General features: G+C 40.9%; 1 protein-coding gene across 3 annotated transcripts in view; it reads left to right on the forward strand.

Moving 5' to 3' along the window:
* Window positions 1–1,629: 1,629 nt before the first annotated feature.
* The window catches only part of CAV1 (caveolin 1), a 147,185-nt gene continuing 125,326 nt past the window's right edge, over window positions 1,630–23,488 (forward strand). Inside the window, exons 1-2 of one of the 3 annotated variants that reach the window (XM_044088702.1) lie at window positions 1,630–1,765; window positions 10,102–10,269. In XM_044088702.1, coding sequence (XP_043944637.1) covers window positions 1,736–1,765; window positions 10,102–10,269 — 198 coding nt within the window. In that variant the 5' untranslated portion in view covers window positions 1,630–1,735. Of the gene's footprint in view, window positions 1,766–2,628; window positions 2,737–3,358; window positions 3,416–10,101; window positions 10,270–23,488 lie in introns of those variants that run through there. The other 2 variants (XM_044088703.1, XM_044088704.1) reach the window with 2 other exon arrangements.

The following is a 23,488-nucleotide window of genomic DNA, read 5'->3' on the forward strand; positions in this document are numbered from 1 at the left end:
TGAAAGTAGTGGACTCCAAATCCGACTTCAGACCAGTGACAAGTGGAGTACCACAGGGTTCAGTCCTGGGTCCTCTCCTGTTTGGTATCTACTTCTCTGAAGTACAGGCTAACACAGAAGTTCTTTGGCTAACAAAGTTTGCAGATCACTGCAAACTAGGAGCCATAATCGAAACTCCTAACGATGTGGACATACTACAAAAGGGTCTCACTGAGACAGATACCTGGTGTCAAAGCCATGGCCTGAAGCTCAATGCCAAAATGTGTATTGTCATCCCCTTTGGTAAAAATTCTGTACCCATGAACTACCACATAGCTGGTAGTCTACTCAACACTGAAAATGTGATGAGACCTTGGGACACAGGTGGACAGTAGTCACTCCTTTGATAATCACATCGCCACCGTGTTCAGGAAATCCTTCTACGTAGCTCACCTCATCACAAAAGGTTTCTCATCCAGAAAAAAAGAGGTCATTGTTCCCCTCTACTCATCACTCATCGGCTACAATGCCCCTTTTGGTATGTACCTCACAAGACATCTACAACAACTGGAAAGGTCACAGAAATACCTCACAAAGAGGATTACTGGCCTCAAACAGATGCCCTATGCAGACCATCTCAAAAATCTCCAGCTTTACTCCATCGCATATCGCCTACTCAGAGGCGATCTCTGCCTAACATGCAAAGCTATGTCAAACCCAGAGCTGTTGGACATGCTCCACTTAAAGAAATCCCAATCCCTCTGAGCTACACGCTCTAGGGACCTAAACCTTGTCACCACAGTAAACAGAACATGCTGGAGGGATAGATTCCTGTCCCAGAGACTTCCCATACTCTGGAACAGACTACCTATCTATGTCAAACAGAGCTCCTCACTAGCACTCCTCAAGAAAAATCTTGATGATTGGATGGGAAATAGGAAATTCACCCCAGGGATCACTTCTGTGGCTCTGCTCGATAGGGGCACAGGAAAATAATTTTCTTGGGTGGAGAAAGCCAGGGAACATTTTTGGCTAGGCTTATACAGGCCCTAGGGCCAATAGCCTAATACCTACCTAAGAACCTATGAACCTATAAGACTTCCAGTCCTTGCTTGCAAGCCATTGGGACAAAATGCCTGCAGACAAGGTACCCTATGCTTTTTGTTATTCTGGCTGTCCTGCTGCATGGCAAACATGAACAAATTTGGTTCAATCTACGTTTAGATACTTGGTCGTTGCACACTGCACCGCCCTGTTCCTCCTCTTCTTCTAACCGCATAATGACCGCAGGTTGTTGTATTTGGATAATTTCACAGCAATCATTAAAGAGAAATGTCTTCCCCTTCATATGCACGTTGCATATTTCGACCTTAGTGGGATGGAATACATTAGAAATATGTTTTGTAAACTGAATAGTGCAATGCATTGTAGTTCAAAATGTGACATGTTTGCTATCTTTTATAAAGGGAATGCATGCTCCACTAATTTGTTATCCCGGTAAAATGACTAGCAGGGGCATGACCTAAGCGTCTCAGAAAACTTTATGCGCTCAAGTGAAACATTTTGCTTTGGCCCTGGAGCATTTCGGCATATGTATCATCCAAGTTAAGAGCAAGCAGAACAAACGATGGCTGCCAGCCAAGATGTGCAGCGCAGCCACCCCCCTTTCTGTTAACAATATCCTCCTTCCTTCCTCAAACCTCTATTTATAACTCGATGAAATCCGAGTCACGTTTCTGGTCTAACCCAAGAAAGCATGTCTGGTGGCAAATTCGCGGAATCTGAGGTAGGTATGAAAAGCTTGGCGTAACTGTTTAGGGTGATAACCTTACGTGCAGTGCAAAATTGGAGGGAGGGCTCCGAACTCTAGCTTCTTTGGTCGGGATGCTGGGGTCTCCCCTTTGCATATTCCTGCTGAAAGTCCCACACTGTTGGCACTTGGAGTGCCCAAGACTCAGAGACCCTGGGACCTGCCTTGTTCCAAAAGAAGACAGAACAAGTTTGGGAGCCATTTAGTTCCAGAGAGGTATCCCATCTCCTGCTGCGTCCATAAATGCTTTTAAAATATGCATAACTGAAGATTATAGGTGTTTCTGATACTAAAGATAAGGGGAGTTACCCCCACAATCTCATAAAAAGGGATACATAGAAAGTGAACGCCGAGTTCGGCCATTCTATAAAACAGTACCTGGTATACCATACGTCTTCTATTATTATTATTATTATTATTATTATTATTATTATTATTATTATTATTATTGCTGTTTCTTAATAGAAATCATTACTTTGTGGCACGTTTAGAAATCATTCTGTGCATTGGGCAAAAGTGTTAAAATGTGCGTTACGGGAGAGAAATAAATCTTGTTTCCTGAAGAAAGCCTCTGTGGTTCCTGATGTTATTGCCAATTGCGTGAAGTCCTGAACTGTTCTCCGGTTAAGGCATCAGAAAAATCAGCAGATATACCTGTCAAATGTCTATTTTTGCAGAGACATGTCTGGTGTTGGCTCGTCCTCTTACAATGTGTTCGACTGTGCAATTTTATCTCTTCAAATCAGTGATGCCTTGCATGGGGATGGGGTTATAGACAACAACTAATGGCCGTCATTAAAACTACAGCCTGGTTTAGCTTAGAAAATGCATGTTGTTTAAGACGTTTTATTCTGTCACTTTTTAAACCCTGGAGTACATATAGTTAAAAGACGTCCCTGATTTGAAACCTTTGTCGCTCACTATTTTGCCTTTGCACTGATTCTGAGGTAAGATGCTAAGAGCTGTGTCAGCAGATGGTATAAATGAATAAAATGCATTTCTGGTTAAAAACAAGAGGGTGCCTGAAAGATAATCTTTGAATAAGTGCATGATGGTGATACTGCTGTTGCTACTGGTGGTGGTGGGGTACAAGTGGGGGGGGGGGCTAATAGTGCAGGACACCCTTGTATAATCTCCTCGCAGGCACACTATTGCTTCCGAAAGTGTCTCTTGGAGCTGAGAAAAAGCCTCCTAATTTTCTGTTTTGCATTCATTAAACAAGACACATGGCATGGGACTAATTTAAATTGGAGTTTTGGTTGAATACCTGACTGAATTTTCAGAAAAAGTTTATGTTTTAAGTACACGGTTGTATGAATGTTACACAGCGAAGTGGATAACCAAGTTATTATATATTAAGACGTTGCCGCTCATCTGAGCAAATTTTGAGTGAAAAAAATATTTTGGGGGTGTGGACAGTAAAACTCAGTATAGGCCACTGGGAAAGAGGGTTTTCCTCCACCTGCGTCACTCGTGAAAAACATTGTATGCAAATGTATGTGTGTCAAACTGACTCATTTGGACATGTTGAAATGAAAGCTGTTGAGGCTTTCCTTGGGGACTTGTTTTAATATTCCTGTTTCGTATATTATCCAGGGTTTCCCTTTCTAAGCTGGGTAGTAAAAGGTATATCAGTAATTAGCTAGCAAAATGCACATTTTTAGTGACCTGAAGCGTTGTAACTAAGCTATGATTGTATTAAAGTTAGATTTACACAGCTTTTGGCCAAGAATCCCAATAGATAACCCAAGAAGACAAACCTGTCTCTCACCACCCATACCCCCCTATGATATCTGCACATCATCTGAGACTGATAGCCAAGTGCTAATTAATGCTGGGGACAGCTTGACATGGGCGAGAGGAGCAAGACATTTCATACTGTCTACCGGTGGTCTCCCTCATCTCCCACTCTGAATTTAGTGCCCAAACACAGGAAAGTACCCAACTATGCTACCTAGCAGCACATTTTCTTTGATAGACGGATAGCTGGATAGATAGAAAGATTGTTTATGCAATTAAAGCTGTAGCATAAAAGCCTGTGAAAAAACATGCAGCATTGCAAACATCGGTTAGTCTCATTGCTAACTGACCTGTATTCACCTTGGTTCAGTTTGATGCTGGGGCACTTAATGCCTTTGTGTAGATAGTGAAGCGTTACCCTCCCAAACTGGGTTTCAACACCTTGGATTGACTATACACCGTCTGCATGACTGCGCACCTGCATAAGCACACCATAACCTTGCTTTATAGCAAATCTGACTTTGGTTCAAATAATGCACTTTACAATAACCAGATCTGAATGATTCGCTATTAATCAGCGTAATACTACCTTCGGTAGAACGTGCCTGATCAAGTGACTAGCCAGTCCCAGAGTTCGTCTTGGAAACTTGCCCCCCACCCACAACAGTTTAGAGCACCGGAATGTACTTTGAAGGCTTTTGACTTGTCTAACAAGTAAGCCAATGAAGTTTAGCCCTTTTTCACAAGCAGCGATAAACTTAGTTTCGGATAGAATAGATTGACTATAATATAATTTAAATTATGTTACTTTCTTTCGCTTGCACGACTTCACAGCGGTGTTAACAAAAATGCAGATGTTCCTAGCATGTGTACGAGTGGCTTGTGTCTGTGGCTGGGTGGGGTGGTGGTGATAGAATGTATTACTGCAAAATTAACTTTTTGAGGGTACTTGTGTATGCTGGAAAATTGTTCCTTTTAACAGTGGCGGCTGGTGACTTCAAATCACAGGGGGGCTGCAGGAGACAGCTGAATGGGTGGGGTCAAGGGGAGGGGTGCGGTCAACTAGAAAGGGGAGGAGCTATGCACAAAACCACAAAAACTAACTTTAATTAAATACGCTGCCCTGGGTGGCAAACCATCATTATGAAAGTCCAAGACAAAAATAAGTGTAGAAGAATAAACATATTTCAATGCATTGGCTGCATGACAGCTTACTTAATATCTAGATGGAAACAAAAGGTTGTGAGGCATGAAAAAATAAATTACTTTTTAAATACACTACTGGAATGCCAGTCAAAATCAAGTGTAAGAAAAACCAGAAGCACTCAACTCAAACCACTTCTCCTTGCACTGTAGTTCTAGTTATAATATATTCAGCTTTATTAAAGTACCAAGTAACATGCTGAAAGTAGAAATCTCTGTGACGCCCCCACTTGTAAAAATGTTTCTTATCCAAAAAAGACCTGCTGCCTGACAGCTTGTTTCATGGGGAAAACATGATCAAAGTAAAAAATGAAAAGCAAACAAGAAACAAGCTCAAGATACATTGCTTAAAGGATTACTGTACAGGTTATGGACCACACATGATTGGCATTCTGTTTAGTTTACGGGTAAAGTCTGTAGAGATGACTGGAAGTCTCCAACAAGTGTAATGAGCTTTTTAAAATAATGGAATCCTGTCCTTTAATACCCAAGGCTTATACATTATCTAGTCAAGTATTCTCTGCATGGCAACAACAGAAAGGCTTTCAATGTTGGCAATTATTTAACAGTATGCTTATTAAAGCTTACTTGCATCTTACGATCTCAGACAAGCTTACCTTATGGTCATTAAAGCATTGCTACTTAAACACAAAGCAACATGCACTTTGAGTAATAAGCATAAATCTGAGTAATACGCATAAATCAACAGTACAAAAATATGACAGAAACCAGACCATTCTGCAAAATCAAGGAAAGATGAAAAGCCACTGTAGTACTTATGCAGTGTGTCCTCCCCATCCAAGGTAGACACAACTACTCCTTGCCTTGCTTGGACACATCCAGAGTCACTACATGGGGGAGTGGGGTGCAACAAGTATGTCACAATTTGAAATGTCTCTGGCTGACTGTGATGGCCCTGCCACATTTGTCATACCTCACAACCTCAAGAGCAAGAAATCTGGACAAAGCCATACACAGAAGAGGGACAAAGGCCCAAAAATACAATTTTTAAATACTGCTCTAATAAACTTAGAAAGATAATAAAATAGGTCTTGCATTAGTATGAATTTTCTGAAGGGTATAAAATCTGAAACTCAAATGTCTGTCATTTTCTAACTTAAGTCTTTAGTGATTTGTCACTAATTTGCCAAAACACACAATTTTATGAAAAATGGACCAAAAATGTGATGCAAAAATATAAAATAGACACACAATACAGCTGGAAACCTGCCAAAGAAGGGACACTTTAATATTAGTACTGCTACCTTGAGCAGCTGACAAAATAAAAGAATCTACATGCATTTCAAGTAATCTATAACGTTGATTATTACAGTTATTTCTTAATTGTAAACCCTCCATGTTTTCTTCCAAAATTGCTATTTTGCGGAGGGATTATTAGGGGGAAGAGCAACATTTTGAGCCCAAAATTGGGGACAGTTGAGAGGTTAGCTATGCCTAATTCTATAAAGCAATTTATTTGCATGTACCTCTCAACCTGTTAATGTAGTAAATCTGAACAAGGCCAAATATATCGGGGGCACATATAAACAGTACTAAAAATTGCTCTTGTATAAATTGAGACAGTTGATAGAACAGCTCTTACTTTAACATGCATTTTTCTGACGGTTATGAAGTCTGAAACTCAGTGTATCATTATTTAGTGACTTAATTCCTAAATGATTTGCCAGAAAACTACAAATTTTATGAAGAAGAAACCAAAAATAAGAAGCAAAAATCTATTCATTCTATGAAAATCTGGACAGTTGGGAGGTATAGTTCAGCTGGGCCTGTCTGAGTTTGCTGCCCTTCCCCCCTGACAAAATCATGGTTGAATGGAGCCTCTGCAGCCATTCCAATGAACCATTACTTGGCTATTTCACTCCATTTACCATAAACACTAATGTGCATACTGCTTTACTTCTATGATGAGTTGGACTTCATTTGAAAGTTTTATTTTGTATTTTACAGCACAAACACTAAGTCATCTGCTAAACAAAGCAATGCAGTCTCACAATGAAAACTTAGCATTAAAACTTCTCTGCCCTTGAAACTCACATTCATTGAAACAGCATTGAAACCCACATTCAAAGAAAATACATTTTGCCAGTGGCAGATAAAGATTAATTTTGGGCTGTTTTCAAATCATAGGCCCCTTGCATATGAAACATACATGTGCTCTTTGATACACCTTCCTCATTGTACTAAAATTATATTCCTTGTACAATACAGTACAGTTGTTAGAGGGCATTTTAAATTTGTTTTGAACATTTTTCCAGTAAGCAATGAAACAAAACGTATGCACCCATAATGGCAAAACTGCCCAGTTGAGAACATTTCTCATAAAAAAGTCTACTCAGACTTCCACAGTACACCATTATTAGTAAATATACACAATTCTACAGTCCACCATTATTAGTAAATATGCACAATTCTACAGTCCACCATTATCAGTAAATATGCACAATTCTGCAGTCCACCTTTATCAGTAAATATGCACAATTCTACAGTCCATTATCAGTAAATATGCACAATCTCTGAAGTAAAAGTCATCTAAATAATTCCACATTAAAGAAATCTGTAACTAATGAAGAGGTTGCTGCTAGCAATCACCTTTATATTTCATGGTTTCTTCGAAAAATAAAGTATCTGTTGCCCCTCAGGAATAAATTGCCTATATTACATTAAAAAATGATAAGCTAGTAATAATATTGCAAGAGGAAATGGATGGCAAACTGATAACAGACTCATAGTTAGTATCTTCACCAAGGAGAACATTTTCAGTACGGCAGCATCCACCCCTTGTGGGAGTAGAACCCACAGCCTACTGCATCAAAAGCAAGTACACAACCTGTTGTGCTATAGTATTAACAAGGCAAAACATTAAACTTCTGTTCCCCTTCAGCTCTCAGCTCCTTGTAAAATCTACTCAATACTCAACTGCATCTCAACTTCGCAGTGCAAGAAAACTGGAAAAAGCCAAAATGTATTTGGGGGGGGGGGTCAAAAGCCCAAAAACCAGGGACACATTAAACATTGCTTGTATAATCTTGGAAAGCTGCTAGAATAAAATGTTGTGTTACCACCATACATTTTACTGCCAAGGTCCCTGAGCAAAACAGTCAGAGTAACATACCACTACGCCACATCAGCTGCTTTGTAAAAGAGAGGAAGGCTGAAACTTAAATGGCTATCATTTAGTGAATTCAGTTCTCACCATAGCTGTCAACCTCTTAGTACAAAACACCTGGACAAACCCAGTAATGAGGGAATACAGCCCTCAAACATATTCAGTGAATTCAGTTCTTGCCATAGCGGTCAACCTTAGCACAAAAACCTGGACGAAGCCAATAATGGGGGAATACAGTCCCAAAAATAGGGACAAATTTAAAATATTCATCTTATAAACTTAGAAAATTGCTAGAAAAAAAATGTTGTATTACTATGTATTCTGAAGAACATGAAGTCTGAAATTCAAATGCCTGTCAATTTTACTGCTGACAGAACAAAAACAATTTTCAGCAGAGACCCAGGGATTAATACTGTAGACACGTCTTTGTAAAATGACAGGGCACCAGTGCAAATCCACACAAACACAGGGAGGAGATGCAGACTCCACACAGAAACCACCCCAACCAAGAATCAAACCAGAAAACCTATAGCTGTGAGGCAACAATACTACCACTGCACCATCAATTATGCAAGGAATTAAACATTCAGAAACCTGAAGTCTGAAATTCAAATGCCTGTCAATTTTACTGCGGATAGAACAAAAACAATTTTCAGCAGAGACGCAGGGATTAATACTGCAGACACGTCTTTGTAAAATGGCAGGGCACCAGTGCAAATCCACACAAACACAGGGAGGAGATGCACACTCCACACAGAAGGCACCCCAGCCAAGAATCAAACCAGAAAATCTATAGCTGTGAGACAACAATACTACCACTGCACCATCAAATATGCAAGGAATTAAACATTCAGAAACCTGAAGTCTGAAATTCAAATGCCTGTCAATTTTATTTAACATTTGTTAATCAGGACAGTCTGGCTTGGAACAAAAAAAAACAATTCTCAGCAGAGGCCCAGGAAGAAATAATGCAGACATGTCTTTGTAACATGGGAGGACACAAAAGCAAACTCACACAAACAGAGGGAGAAGATACAGACCCCCCCCCACAAAGAAGGTACCCCAGCCAAGAACCTATAGCTGTGAGGCATCAATGCTACCACTGCACCATCAAATTTCAAGCATGGTAGTATTTAAAAACCACAGATATTATGAGGAATAGATCAGATCAAATATGAGGCAAAAATCTGCAATTTTTTTACAAATGGTGGTGGGTTTAAGCCTGAGGTATTCCCTACCACACCACCATGAGTCTAATCACCAGTACACCCCACCTGAGGCATTTTTACACACACACACACACACACACACATGGTCCTGTAGTAAATGCAAAACCACCATACATCCAGTATGTAAATCCCGACGAGACTGCAGCCACCATACATCCAGTAAGTAAATCCCGTGCAAATCTGACCCTGCCCGTCGTGAACTCTACTCCAATCCAGATCCTTACCCTGCCCGTCACGAGATCTTCCCCTGCAGCAAACTCCAATCCGATCCTTCCCCTGACTGCCGACGTTTTTCCCCAGCGAGTTCCCAGGCAGTCTATGCAGTTTAAAACTGCATAGACTTGTGGGAGCGCTCCTGTCCATGATTCTCAATCAGGACTGCCGTGAGCATGCTCCATGCACTAGACTGTCTCAGCAGCAGTGTGCATGCGCCAAGTCCGCGAAATTTAAAATTTTTTTTTCGTTTTATTTTTTATTTTATCTGCACTTTCAGGTTGAGGGGGCTGCAGACCGGCAGTCCGATAGCACGGGCCGCCCCTGCCTTTTAACCATTTTTCTGTTTTTCACACGATCACCATAAAGGCAAACATGAACTTTGGGAAAGCCTATGATGACAAAAAATGGCACAGAGGGACTGGGACAGTCTTTCCACTGTACTACAGAGATATACCAGTGGTCATTTTGATGTTTCTGTTACAGCCATTATTCAACTCCATCCTTGCCTGAAATGTGTACTGTTGTACAGTAAAACTGACAGGAGGCTGCTAGCAGTGCCCCCACCACCTGCCATCTAATTCCATTTCTGTTATGGAGCTCTGCCCCCTGCTGGCTGGAGCACGATCGACGCCCCCTCCCTAACAGGGGTGTGATGCATGGAATCTACAGGAGCTGCAACACCACCCCACCCCAGTCCACCAGCTTCCACTCGTCCCCTCAGGCTGTAACTTCTGACTTCTCAAGCAGTGCCTTTCTGCCTTACTCACCGCCGTTATTTTTCTCCGTGCCACTTGTAGGTTCTGCTGTATCCAATAACCATCAGGGAGAAAGGAAACATTTATAAGCCACACAATAAAGTCATGTCCGAAGAGAATTACAACGAGAAGATGGTCCGCGATGCTCACACCAAGGAGATAGACCTGGTGGAGAGGGATCCGAAGCATCTTAACGACGATGTGGTTAAGGTATATATGAACATTTTCTTTTAAAAAGCTGGTGCAGCAACAGTAATTTAACTGAATACGCAGTATGACTGAAATAAAGACAGCAATTGTGGGTGGCATTCATTGAAAGTTCTGGATTTTAGAAATGCCTGAAAGTTGTGGACAGGTACATTTAAAAATGTGTGCGTGCATTTACCTCCCGTTTTGAATTGCAGCAGTAACTTTCTGTGCATGGGGTGTGGGGTGGGGTGGGAGAATGGACCGTGGGAGGTGAGCGCGCGCGTTACTCAGTTGTTCCCGTGCCTACTTAGGAATATCATGCAAGTGTTTATGGATTTTCCAGCTGTTTGCTCTGGGGTCTGAGTGTGAAGCCAGCAGTGCCAGAAGCTGTAACAAAAAAAAAAAAAGACCTGCCACACAGCCTTGTCAGCATATGGCCACCGGATTGTGAGCTTGAGCTGCACAACACATGTGTAATGCACGATTCAGGCAGTCTTGAGTCTGAAGAATTTTAGGGCACACACTAAAGTTGGTTTTCTGCAGAAATGTACTCACGCAGTATATGTTCCCGTCTACAGCAAGCAAGAGAGTGCTATGTCATGTTCACTTAGCTCAACGATCAGATCTGATATGTAAGTAAACTATAGTCTTAACAGGTTAAATGTTGCCAGAATATCAGTAGGCAGTTAGTATGTTGTCAATGAGCCGAAACTTGCATAGCAGTTTTTACTGTGCGATAAAAACGTATATGCCAGCCATGTTGCATTAATTTTAGCGTGTTGGTGAATGTTACCAAAACGTTTTGTGCTGCTCAAAAACAAGCAGCCCTGGAAAACTGAACGATGTTCATAGGTTCATACTAGGCTATCTGCCCAAGGGCATTTATAAGCCTAGCCCAGAGTTTTGTGGCTTTCGCCACCCCTTTAGTTTGAAGGATACTATGCCCATTATTTTGCTGTGCCTCTGTCAAGCAGTGACACTGAGGCAATCCTTGGGGTATACATGCGATCTCCCATCCATTGGTCAAGATTTCTCTTGAACAAAGCCAGCGAGGTGCTCTTCCTCACATGTACCGGGATTTTGTTCCACAGCATAGGGAGTCTCTGGGTGATGAATCTGTCCCTCCAGCACGTCCTATTAATAACCGTGTTAAGGTTTAAGTCTCTTGCCCTTGTAGTTCTGATGGATTTAAATTTTTTGAGGTGAAGCATGTTCATCAATTCCGGATTGGACATGGCCTTGTATGTCAGGCACAGGTCACCTCTGAGCAGACGGTAAGCGACTGAATAGAGCTGGAGTTCCTTCAGTCGGGCAGCATGAGACATATTTTTGAGACCCTTTATCCTCTTGGTGAGGAACTTTTGGGGCCTTTCCAGTTGCTGCAGGTGTCGGGTCAGATACATTCCGAATGGGGCATTGTACTCAATCATTGGTCTGATGAGTGATGAGTACAGGGGAACGATGACCTCCCTTGATCTAGATGTGAATCCCTTCATGATCAGGTGGGCAATGTAGAAGGTCTTCCTAACTACTTTGGCAATGTGAGTGTCAAATGAAAGGTTACTGTCAACCTGGGTCCCCAGATCCCTGATAACCTCTTCTGTGCTTAGTGGATTGCCACCTATATGGTAGCTAGGGGTAACCTTGTTTTTCCCGAAGGGTATGACTATGCATTTTTTGGCGTTTAACTTTAGGCCATGCCTCTGAAACCAGTTATCCATTTCTATAAGACCCTTCTGAAGGATATCTGTGTCAGATGTGTTCTCGACTATGGCGCCCAGTTTGCAGTCATCTGCAAACTTTGTCAGCCATAACCCTCCTGTGTTTGCTTGTACTTCTGAAAAGTAGATGCCGAACAAGAGTGGGCCCAGGACTGAGCCCTGTGGGACACCACTTGTGACAGGCTTTGAGTCTGACATGGCGCCAGCAACTCTGACCCTGTGGGTTCTGTCACTTAGCCAGTTTGCAACCCATCTTGTGACGTATGGGTTTACATTTAGGCTGGTGAGTTTTTCAATGATACCTGAGTGGGGTATTGTGTTGAAAGCCTTTGCCAGGTCAAGGTAGGCTGTGTGGACTGCCTTGCCCTCATCAATGGCCTTGGTGACTGTTTCAAAAAAGTCAACCAAGTTTAAAAGGCATGATCTGCCTTTGACAAAGCCAAACTGGGTTGGATCCAATGTCTGCAAGTCCCCTATGTCTTTATTTATGAGTTCCATTATGATCCTCTCCATAGCTTTGCAGACCAGGCTTGTCAAGCTGATGGGATGGTAATTTCCAGGGTTGGTGGAGGCACCGCCTTTGTGAAGTGGGACCACAGTTGCCGTACGCCACTCCTTGGGTACGTATCCTGAGGTGAGGCTAAGATTAAACAGCTGCCCTAACTGCAGATTTAATTCCTCATTGAGTTCGTGGAGCACACAACCGGGGACACCATCTGGTCCCATGGATGCTGTGTTTTTCGCCTTGGAGAGAGCAGTTCTCACCTGAGCGTTTGAAATGTTTGGGGGGCTACAATCCTCTGGTATAGATATCTCTCCTTTGGAATTTGCACTGAACCTGTCAGCCAGTATGTTGGCAATGTCTGTAGGTTCAGTGATTTTTACATCATTTTGAACTAATTCTGAGCATATCTGGGAGTTTCCTCTCAGGTTTCTAACATAGCTGAAAAAGGCCTTATGATTGTCTTTTGAGTCCTTAGCAACTTTTCTCTCAAAATTTGCCTTGGATGATTTTATGAGAGATCTTAGTTTTTTACTTATAATGATCAAGGGTGTCTTCCCTTTTAAGGATTTTGCTCTATCCTGTAGTAGCTTCCTCCTTTTGTTGTAGAGCTTGTTTATGGCTGGGGTCCACCAGACTGGACGCTTGCCTTTGGTACAAAGAGTCTTTGTTTTGTTTGGGATTGCCTGATCCATGCAGTCCTGTAGGTGCTGGTAGAAGGCATTTGTAAGTGATTCAGCGGCTTGAGTAATGGTTTCTGCAGGCTCGGGGGCCTTGAAAGAGACCACACTAGTCTTTAGAAGTGTGAAGTCGGCTTTTGAGAAGTTCTTCACTGTGGTCTTTTTTATCTGGGGTGGGGGCGGGATGTGGACTTGTTAAAAACAAACAAACCTGCAAGGCCTGTGTTGTGCCCACTGGATATACGAGGTTGTGTTGTGCCCTTACCATCTATTTTTTGTTTGTTTTAAAACAGTAGCTAAACAAATAAATTCTTTCCTTCTAGACTTAGTGGGCTAAACTTGTACAGAATCCAGCTCAGAGGGCAATCAGTAGAGGCAACAAACTTCGTTACAATGTAGTTATCTCTGCAAAGACTTTATCTGTAAAGAGAAATAGATGTATCTATAACTCTTCAAGTACACTGGAGAGGGCAGTATATTTCTTTGCAAACAATCAACACATTGCATCTCTGAATGCACCCTTACCCCTTGCAGATAAAAAGCTAAGATATGATGTGCTTCTGTTCTGCAATTACACAGGTTTAAGGAGGTGTGTCATGAGTTCACAAGTCATTATTGCTCAGTACTGTACATGTAAGTTACTACCACTTGCTGCAAGTCACAACTTACAGAAAATTGGCCTAATGGCTTACTTTTACCATGTTCTTCAAATGAAGTGAGTCCATGGCCTATAGACAGATTGATAATGAATCTAAAGTTAAAGTTCATCTACCTTTTCAGTCTTGATGTGGAGACACACCACTGTAATACCAGCAGGACATACTACAGTAATGTGGAGGCACACCACTGTAATACCAGCAGGACATACTACAGTAATGTGGAGGCACACCACTGTAATACCAGCAGGACATACTACAGTAATGTGGAGGCACACCACTGTAATACCAGCAGGACATACTACAGTAATGTGGAGGCACACCACTGTAATACCAGCAGGACATACTACAGTAATGTGGAGGCACACCACTGTAATACCAGCAGGACATACTACAGTAATGTGGAGGCACACCACTGTAATACCAGCAGGACATACTACAGTAATGTGGAGGCACACCACTGTAATACCAGCAGGACATACTACAGTAAAGATACATTTTAATTGAGCAAACTTTTCTGTTAACAGAATTCCTACAAGGAACCAGTCATATAACAGCTTCATGGGCAAATGGGGGATATGTATTTTTTTGGTGGTGGGGAGATGTATTGCAGAGTTTGTCTTTGAAGCATTTGACATCATGGTTTGTGGCCTATTAGATTCCATTCTGGTTAATGGTAACAACTGAACTGGAATTTTGGCATGGTGTGTGGCCCTTTAGAATCCATTCTGGCTAATTAGGCAATTAATTTCTCACACATATGATAATTTAGCGCAAACAATATTCAGACTGTATTCTTGGGCAGCTGAATGTATGACCTGTAATACCCTTATATTTTCTTAAAGGAATGCACTTTTTTGAGGGAGATGTATGTACATCGTACTGTTAGAAGCAGAACACCTTAAATAAAATGGGCACAGAAAAGTAATTATGTACCCTGCATGAAATACATTTCTGTAATACGTGTGTATATGTCTGTTTATTTGTGATAATGAACTGTGTGCTACTGTGCTTTCTCAGACAAAATAGAAAGAATTTGATACACATTTGTTACATGTAAGTGGATATGTGTTTCCAGTTTAAACCAAGAATATGTTGGAAGAGCAGGTTTTCATTTTCAGCTGCAGAGTGCTCTTGAAATACAATCACTTTTTGTACCCTGGGCAACTGGAAAACAGAATGCACATATGTCACGATATGTAGGCACAACATTTTTCATTATGCAACATGATTTAGCCATCCAGAGTGAGTTCCAATTTAGTTTGCCCATTACATACATCTGTCTTTCAAATTGTAGCTTGCAAAATAATTGCGACTTAGTAGAATTTGGGTGTGGTTGATGGTTTCTTCTTCATTTATATATTGCTATATACGGAGTTCATTTACTGTTGGAAGCCATGCTAGGGACTTATTAAAATGCCAGCATATCTCTCAGCTGTACATTATGTGAAACATTCCTCTACTGAGTCTTAAAAAATTCTGTGTTCCACACCTTTCCACCTTGAAAGTGTCTAATATGCATTCATTCTAAAGAATGTTTTAACAAATATCCGTGGAAATTATAGTGAGTCATATTAATTCATCAAAATAACTTTTTTTAATATAAAGAAACAGATGATAAGAAAGCTGTGAGCTTCCTAGTTGAAGCTGTTAGTGTGTTGCTCATTTGTTCCATATTGTGAGAGGTAGAGTTTCATATTTTGGAAACAGAAAGTTTAGAGATATGAAGAGTTTTGACCTGAATATAGCCTTCTCATGAAGTATACCTTGGTGCCAAGTTGTGGAGACCTCAGATACAATATATTACATTTGCTTTTTCCACATCACAATAAGAGGTTTGGGAGGAGCTGTGCCTTTTACCAAGATCATTTTTTCATAACAGGATTTTTAAGGCCCCTTATGGGTAGGTAGACAGGTTCGATAAAGCGAGTACTAAAACTACAATAATTTAGGAGTGATTTTACACAAGCAACTGTAGATTTTGAAAGTTGCTGTTACACATTTAAATACTTTTGTGTAGTAGTCAACCCCCTCCCCCCTGCTCCTCACGTTGTGGGACACTGTACCTCCCACCCCCTTCTAACTCTGAGATCACTATTTTCCATCAGACAGGAATATTCTGAGAATCTGCCATTTTGGAGTTGGTATATACTTCTCTACAATTACTTTTAAATTCTCACAGTTCTGAGGATTACAGTTATAGTCTTCCAACATACAAAGAGAACATGATTTTTAACAAATTAACTGCTTGTACTGCATTCCAGAGCTCAGTAGGAGTTGATTGTTGTCAGTTTTTCCCAGTTTAAGAGTTCATCTAGAATTTTGCATCACTGGGTGTTAGCTAACCTGGATGATACTGAAATGTTATGAGGGAGTAACCTGATAAGAATGCTTACCAACCCTACACATTTAAAGTTCAGCCCTTTACATTGTGTTCTGCAGTGCAATTAGAGAAACAGTAAAAATCAGAGTTTGAATAAAAAGTATTACATAGCCATATGGTCTAAAAGAAGAAGAACAAAAAAAAAATATTGTTTTAAATGCAGAAAGAAAAAAAAGAAGAAATATATCTCTTATTTTAAGCACAGGTTTCTTCAGATTTAATCTGAAAGAGAAACATGTTGTGTAGTTTCTGAGAATCTGCACTGACTTTTAGAACAAACTACGCAATTGTCTAGATGCCAGAAACTGCGAATACAGGTACTCCTGGGATGAGAGCATGGTTGCTACAAGTGTCCATCTATATTTGGAGCAATGTTGCAAGGCCAGTCAGATCCAATGGTCACTGTTCAGGCTCTCTGCAGTTAATGGATAAGCTGAAGAACTGTTATTGCTTTTAAAGAAAAAAAAAACATGGTTAAAGTGTGGTATGCCCCCCCCATTTTGAAACTTGAAATGGGCCTAGAAGTGTATGCATTGCATGGGTCTATGGTCACTGATCAGGTGGTAATTCCAGTGAACCACTTATCCTCGTACACTGTCCAGTAAAACTCCCGTTCATCAAAAACGCACATCATCAGAAACAAAATCGTTGCATAGCCACAGGTGGCAAACATACACACAATTGAAGGCAGTATGGACTTACAGGTATGCTAGGGATAAAGAAAAATTAGCAGGGGGTATTAACTGGATTCTCCTCATTTGGATAATAGATATTTTTCATTGAAAAGCCATTCACTGGAATTACCGATCAATGACTGACCATAGACCCACATTGCATAGTGACCACTCTAGGCATTGCTATGGTGTCATTATTTGATAATAATAAGCATGAGAAAATTAATCTTGCCAAATTTGCACTGAGGATGTGATTTGACATACGTGTGTGTGTGTGTGTGTGTGTGTGTGTGTGTGTGTGTGTGTGTGTGTGTGTGTGTGTGTGTGTGGTGGGCAGAGACCACTGGTTTTATTTAACCTGAGACTGATAGGGTGACATTAGCTACTGATACTGTATGTTAAGTCTGTCCATGGCTGTTATCTGGATAGCTCAATAATTTACATACTAATCGAAAGTTGTTACTACAGCATGGCTACCAAAGCTGTCTGTACTGAGGATATACACTTAGTACTGATGTTTCATGCCTAAGATGAACTGAACCAGCACCCTGCAGAAAGGCCAAAAAAGTTCCCAAAAAAAAAAAAAAAAAAAATAAAAAAAGGGTCTCAATGCTGCCTGACTGAAACAACTACATTCACAGCTCTATTCAGTCGCTCAGCTCACTCAGTGCCTGACATATGCCTGACATATAAACCCCAGATTGATGAATATGCTTCATCTCAAAAAACCTCAAAAATCTAGATCCCCAGAACCACAAGGGCGACCTTGACGGAGAGTTTTTAATAGAACATGCTACATGACACATGCACAGATTCAGAGACTCTATGCTGTGGAACAAAAAATGGAGGTACATGTGAGGCAGAGTGAGGCAGAGCGGCCTTGTTTGTGAGGAAGAGGAACCAATGGAATGGATGTAGCAGATATAGATTACCCTACTTACTTCAGTGTCACTGCTTGACAGAGCAAAAAAATAATAATATATTTTTATTCAAAACTAAGGGGTGTGAGAAGCCACATAACTAAGGGCTAGGCTTATAAATGCCCTTGGGCAGATAGCCTAGTATGAACCTATGAACCTATTACAATAGAAGTGTTGTGTTCCATGCATCTGCTCCATTGGGCCTGAATAAGTTTCATTTTTATAGAGCAGAAGTAAAAATGGATCATTATCTCTAAGTATTGAAACAACAAATTGTCTCACTTCTAACAAAAAAAAACTTACCACTCATCAGGACCAACATTATAAAACTCCTAAAAAATTCTGTTCAGTGTTGTCAGCTGACCTGTGAAACCCACTCAGCCCAATCCCCTACCAAATGAAATTGATTTCAACATAGCCTGTGTCTTTAATAGACATTTTATCAATGCAGTCACAACACTTACTAAACAGAAGTCCAGTTCAGTCTAACCAGTCAAATCTCCACCTACCAGCAACTCTGATTCCTCTACTGCGCCTTCCATGATAAAACAATACCTCATTTAACTAAAAACAATCGCACTAGCTGTCGATAATCTCTCTGCATAATACTTCAAACTAGTTTCTGATGCCACTGTCTACCCTGTCCCTATCCTTATAAACAGATATATAGAGAAATATCTGTTCCCTACAACATGGAATCAGTCCTATATCCTCTCATTACTAAAAAATGGCTCCTTTATTGTACTCTGTAACTTCATTTCCATTGTCAAACTATTCTTTCCTTCATCTAAGATCTTTGAGAAATGGATTTGCTTTCAACTATTAACATGTCTCTAAAACAAAAATTTCCTCTTTCCATCCCAACATGGATTTTCCCCTCCCAGGACACTGATACTCCTTTTCTCTTTTCTTATTGCTATTCACAACTACAGAAATGATAATTGCCTGATATCATTTGTGTTCATTGACCTATTAAAAGCTTTCAGTACAATCTCTCATTCCAGACTACTTTATTTACTCTCAACCCTTGGCCTGTCTTTCTCAACTGTAGAATGGTTTAATACCTGGGTGGCCGCGGTGGTGCAGTGGTTAGCGTTGCCACCTCACAGCAAGAGGTTCTCCAGTTTGATTCTCAGCTGGGGTGCCTTCTATGTGGAGTCTGCATGTCCTCCCTATGGTTGCGTGGGTTTCCTCCGGGTGCTCCGGTTTCCTCCCACATTCCAAAGACATGCAGTAGGTGGATTGGACACTCTAAATTGTCCCTAGGCATGAGTGTGTGCATGTGTGTGCCTTCTGTGGAAGGTTGGGCACCGGGCTGGCAACTTGACACTGTAAAACTCCACTACCAATCATGAGCAGACAGATGATCTGCTGTGGCAACCCCTAACCGGGAAAAGCTGAAAGAAGAAGAAAATGTTTAATACCTATTTCACTAATACGATCCAAAGTGAAATATGTGTATAATCCAAGTCCATCCTTCTGCTCATAACAGTTGTGGTCCCACAGTACGTGCCCCTACTTTGTAATATCTTCGTGAATGCTCTTCTCCTTACTTCTACTGACTCTGCCATTATCCAGTATACTGATGATTCAGGCATTATCTTCACAGACAAAATAATCCACAAGCTTCAGAGTATCACCCAACCATCTTTTATCTTTGAAGCCTGGCTGAAACTGTCTAACCTTGTAGTAAACCCTAAAAGTCTAAGCTAGTGCTGTTCACCCCAAGTCAAACTCCAACATAAAAATGAACTTCACCCTTTATTTTTTCCATAGATGCTGCCATCAAGTCAGTTCCCTACGCAAAACTCCTAGGTATCGTCATTGATGAAAATCTATAATTTGACTTCCATGTCTGACAAGTAATATAGAAAACAAGCCACAAAGTTGGAAGGCTTCACAGGGCAAATTCCTACTTAACAGAATGTGCTTGCAAATGCACAATGACTGCCTTCTTACTTCCCATATTCTCATATGCTGTCCCTAGTCTTTACAAGGTTGCATTCAACCCAGTTTATATAACTTGAAGCAGGGCCACAATAAAACAGTTAATTCACTACCAATGTAAACAACAAAACCCAGTCAGTTGGCTTCAATACCCATAATACCCCAACTACTGTCAACTCAAAATGCGGGGAAGACTGTGCACACCACCTACCTTGACTTGGCCAAAGCCTTCAACACTATTCCCTACTTGGGCATAATAGATAAACTCTCTCAATTAGGCATCAATCCATATGTTACCAGATGATTAGTAAACTGGCTCACTGATAGAACCCACCTAATCAAAGTAGTGGAAGCCACCTCAAGCAGTAGACCCATAACAGGGTGCATACCCCAGGGATCGGACTTGGGGTCTCTGCTATTCAAGATATACTTCTCTGAGGTGCATGCCAAAATCAGTGGGCTATGGCTGACCAAGTTTGCAGATGACTGCAGGCTGGGCGCAGTCATCAATTCCCCAAGTGATGTGGATGTCCTCCAAGAGGGTCTCACCCAAACAAGTGACTGGTGACAGAAACACAGCCTCAAGCTGAATGCCAAAAATTGCATCATCATCATCCCCTCTGGAGAGAGTAATGCCCCCACATATCATCACATTAATAACAATATCCTAAGCATGCAATCTATCGTGAGGGATTTGAGCACCCAGGTTGACAACAATCTGACTTTTGTCCACCATATTGCTTCTGTTGTACAGAAAGCTTTCTACATGGCCCACCTCATAAGAAGGGTATCTCACCCAGGTGGTATAACATCCCTTATAAGGCCAGTTATTGAGTACAATGCCCCCTTCAGCATGTACCTTGCAAAGCACATGCAGCAGCTGGAGAGAGCACAGAGGTTCCTCACCAGGAGAATCCAGGGTCTCAAAAATCTACCATACACAGATAGGCTAAAAGCCCTGTCCATCTGCTCAGTTTCATACAGACTCCTCAGTGGTGACCTCTGCCTGGCATACAAAGCAATGTCAGACACCGCCTTGATGGGACTGCTGCATATCCGCAAGTCAAGCTCCACTCAAGTAACCCGCACATACAACCTCAGCCTGGTCTGTGACTTAAACAGGACTTGTTGGTGGGACAGATTTGTGTCCCATATACTCCCCCATCTGTGGAATAGACTCCCTCTTCACATCAAGCAGAGTACCTCATTATCCCTTTTTAGGCGCAACCTGGATAACTGCATGGAAACAGAAAATACACCCCTGGGATTCCACCTGTGTCCCTGCTGGACAGGGGTTTTGGGTGCTGACTTGTTCAAACATTGGCTAAACTCTTGGTTGGGCTTATAAGGGTCTCAGGGCCAATAGCCTAGTAATGTCCTATGATTCTATGCAAACAGCACATAAGATAATACATATTCCCGACAGCTGCCCATCCCTTAAGAATTTTGTTTAATGGTATACTCCTACTAGAAAATTTCACTCCTGTGATAAATTTCTGACCAATATATACTGTATCCTCCTCCCATAACTCTTACGCTGACCCCTTTACTTTAGCTAAGCTGCTCAAACATAGACCTCCCCATCCACCTGCATACAGCAGATTAGCAAACCCAACTTTTTCAAGTCCTCACTAAAGTCACATGTTAAGAATGCGTGGATGAGTCACTGTAACTCACCTCCTGGATGAATCTCTTCTCTATCTTTTACAGTTTTCCATCCATCTAAATTTCCTTTTCCCCAATGATGTCACATAGGACCTTGTTTTGCAAATGTAAATACCATACCTTTAGTTAATGACTTCTTCATTCCACTCATTGTACTGTAGCCTTTAATTAATATCGCTTAGCTTCCACTCACTATGTCTTGCTTTGCAAACCTTATCCCACCCACAAAAAAAAGCTTGCTGTCTTTGTTTCCAGAAAGTAATATGTTGTATTGCAGTATGGTATGCTCTACTGAAAGTTTCCAGAATGTGAAATGTTCTGCTGCTATTGCATTAAGTATATATCAAGTTACATGCCAACATGTCTCCTGTAATTGCTACTGTAGTATCACTTGCTGTTATGTCATATTCTATTATGCTTTTTTTTTGCTTTATGCAACCATTACCTTTTGAGCAAGCATTATACAATGTTCTACTATGTCTGTACATTTTATGTGTATTTTGTTTTTAACAGTATACTGTATATTGATTGTTGGTGCAGCGGTAGCGTTGTTGCCTCACAGTAAGAGGTTCTCCCATTCGATTCTCGGCTGGAGTGCGGGGAGTGCCTTCTGTGTGGAGTCTGCATGTCCTCCCCACAGTTGGGAGGGCATTTGAAAGACATACGTAGATGAGCATGCCTTCGTTGAAGGTTGAACGTCGAGTTGGCACCTCGGCGTTCGTGAAAATCTACTGCCAATCATTAGCGACCGGAGTTCCGCTGTGGCGACCCCTAACCAGGAAAAGCCGAAAGACCAACAACAACTGTATATTGATTGTTGCTTTTTTGGAACCTTTCTCCATGGGCCTCTGCAAAAGGGGGTTGTGATATTACATTATAAGGACCCCTGGTACAGTATTACTTGTGTACTCACTGTTGTGTTAGGTCTGAGATGGGAACACAATGGAAAGTATGCATAATCGTTATATGCTTACTTATCCGTAGCAACTTTTTTAACAAAAAATCATGACTTAGTGATGCTGCTTTGTGAATGATAGCATTTTTTCCTTAGCCTAGTAGTTTTTGGACTAAAATGGACTATGCCACTTAAATTTCTAGCTGGCTTTCTGTGTAGCTTCCTGGGATTTATAAAATGTGTTGAGAGATAGTTCACTGATCTGTGATTCTTTAAAATAACTTTCTGAATATATTAATTTTGGATTATCAACTAGACTCATCAAATTATAAAAGGAAAAAAATCCTACTATTATTGAAACAAATGTCAAAACCACAGAGAATAACACAAACGGTAAGATGAAAGAATCTAAGAAAGTTTTTTTTTTTCAGGGAAACAGCATCCCCTCCACCTGAACAGTCTGGATTTAACTCCACAACCCCTAATTTAAATGCACCACTCAATGGCGGACTAAGGGAAATATACTCAGAGGAAGTAAACGCATCCTTGTACAGCACTCTGTTGCAATTTCAAAACAGAAAGAAATGCAGAACAATTGCAAAATAAAACACTTCTTGCCCCAAAAATGTAAAATAATCCAAAATGTGAATAAAATCAAAACCTACTAAATGTCATTACAGTAACGCCAAACCTGCAGGTCTGCTTATCAGAAAAATTACCTGTGTCTATATTACAATAAAGTTGTTTAAATGGGATTTCTAAGGGATTATTTAAATTGCCTTCAGTAAACTATGTCAAGCAATTCTTTTTACATGGCTTCTGCCGTGAGATACTGTTGTGGCTGTAATTGTTATCTTTAACCCCAGGGCGTGTTGGTATTGAAATATATATTGTAAACCTGAAAGAACATTCAGGGCTTTCCCACTGGCTTGCAATCTGTTGTTGAAACAGAATGTATGGAACCTTGTTGAGATGAACTGAGTGCGCTGAATGCATCACTTAAGTGACATTTACAGCACGTTTGACAAAACAAACTAAAGCATCTCTCTCCCTCAAGGCAGAGTTCCTCAAACATCACACCTCCATGTGGATGACTATACTACTCCTTCTCATTTCTGTACTTTGGGACTGCCCAGGTTTTTTTGCTTTTTTTTTTTAAATAGATATATCACAATTGTAGTTACCTCAGAGTAAAAG

The sequence above is a fragment of the Protopterus annectens genome, chromosome 11.part0, assembly GCF_019279795.1.
Source record: "Protopterus annectens isolate FY-2018-M chromosome 11.part0, PAN1.0, whole genome shotgun sequence".
In the NCBI taxonomy this organism is placed as follows: Eukaryota; Metazoa; Chordata; order Ceratodontiformes; family Protopteridae; genus Protopterus; species Protopterus annectens.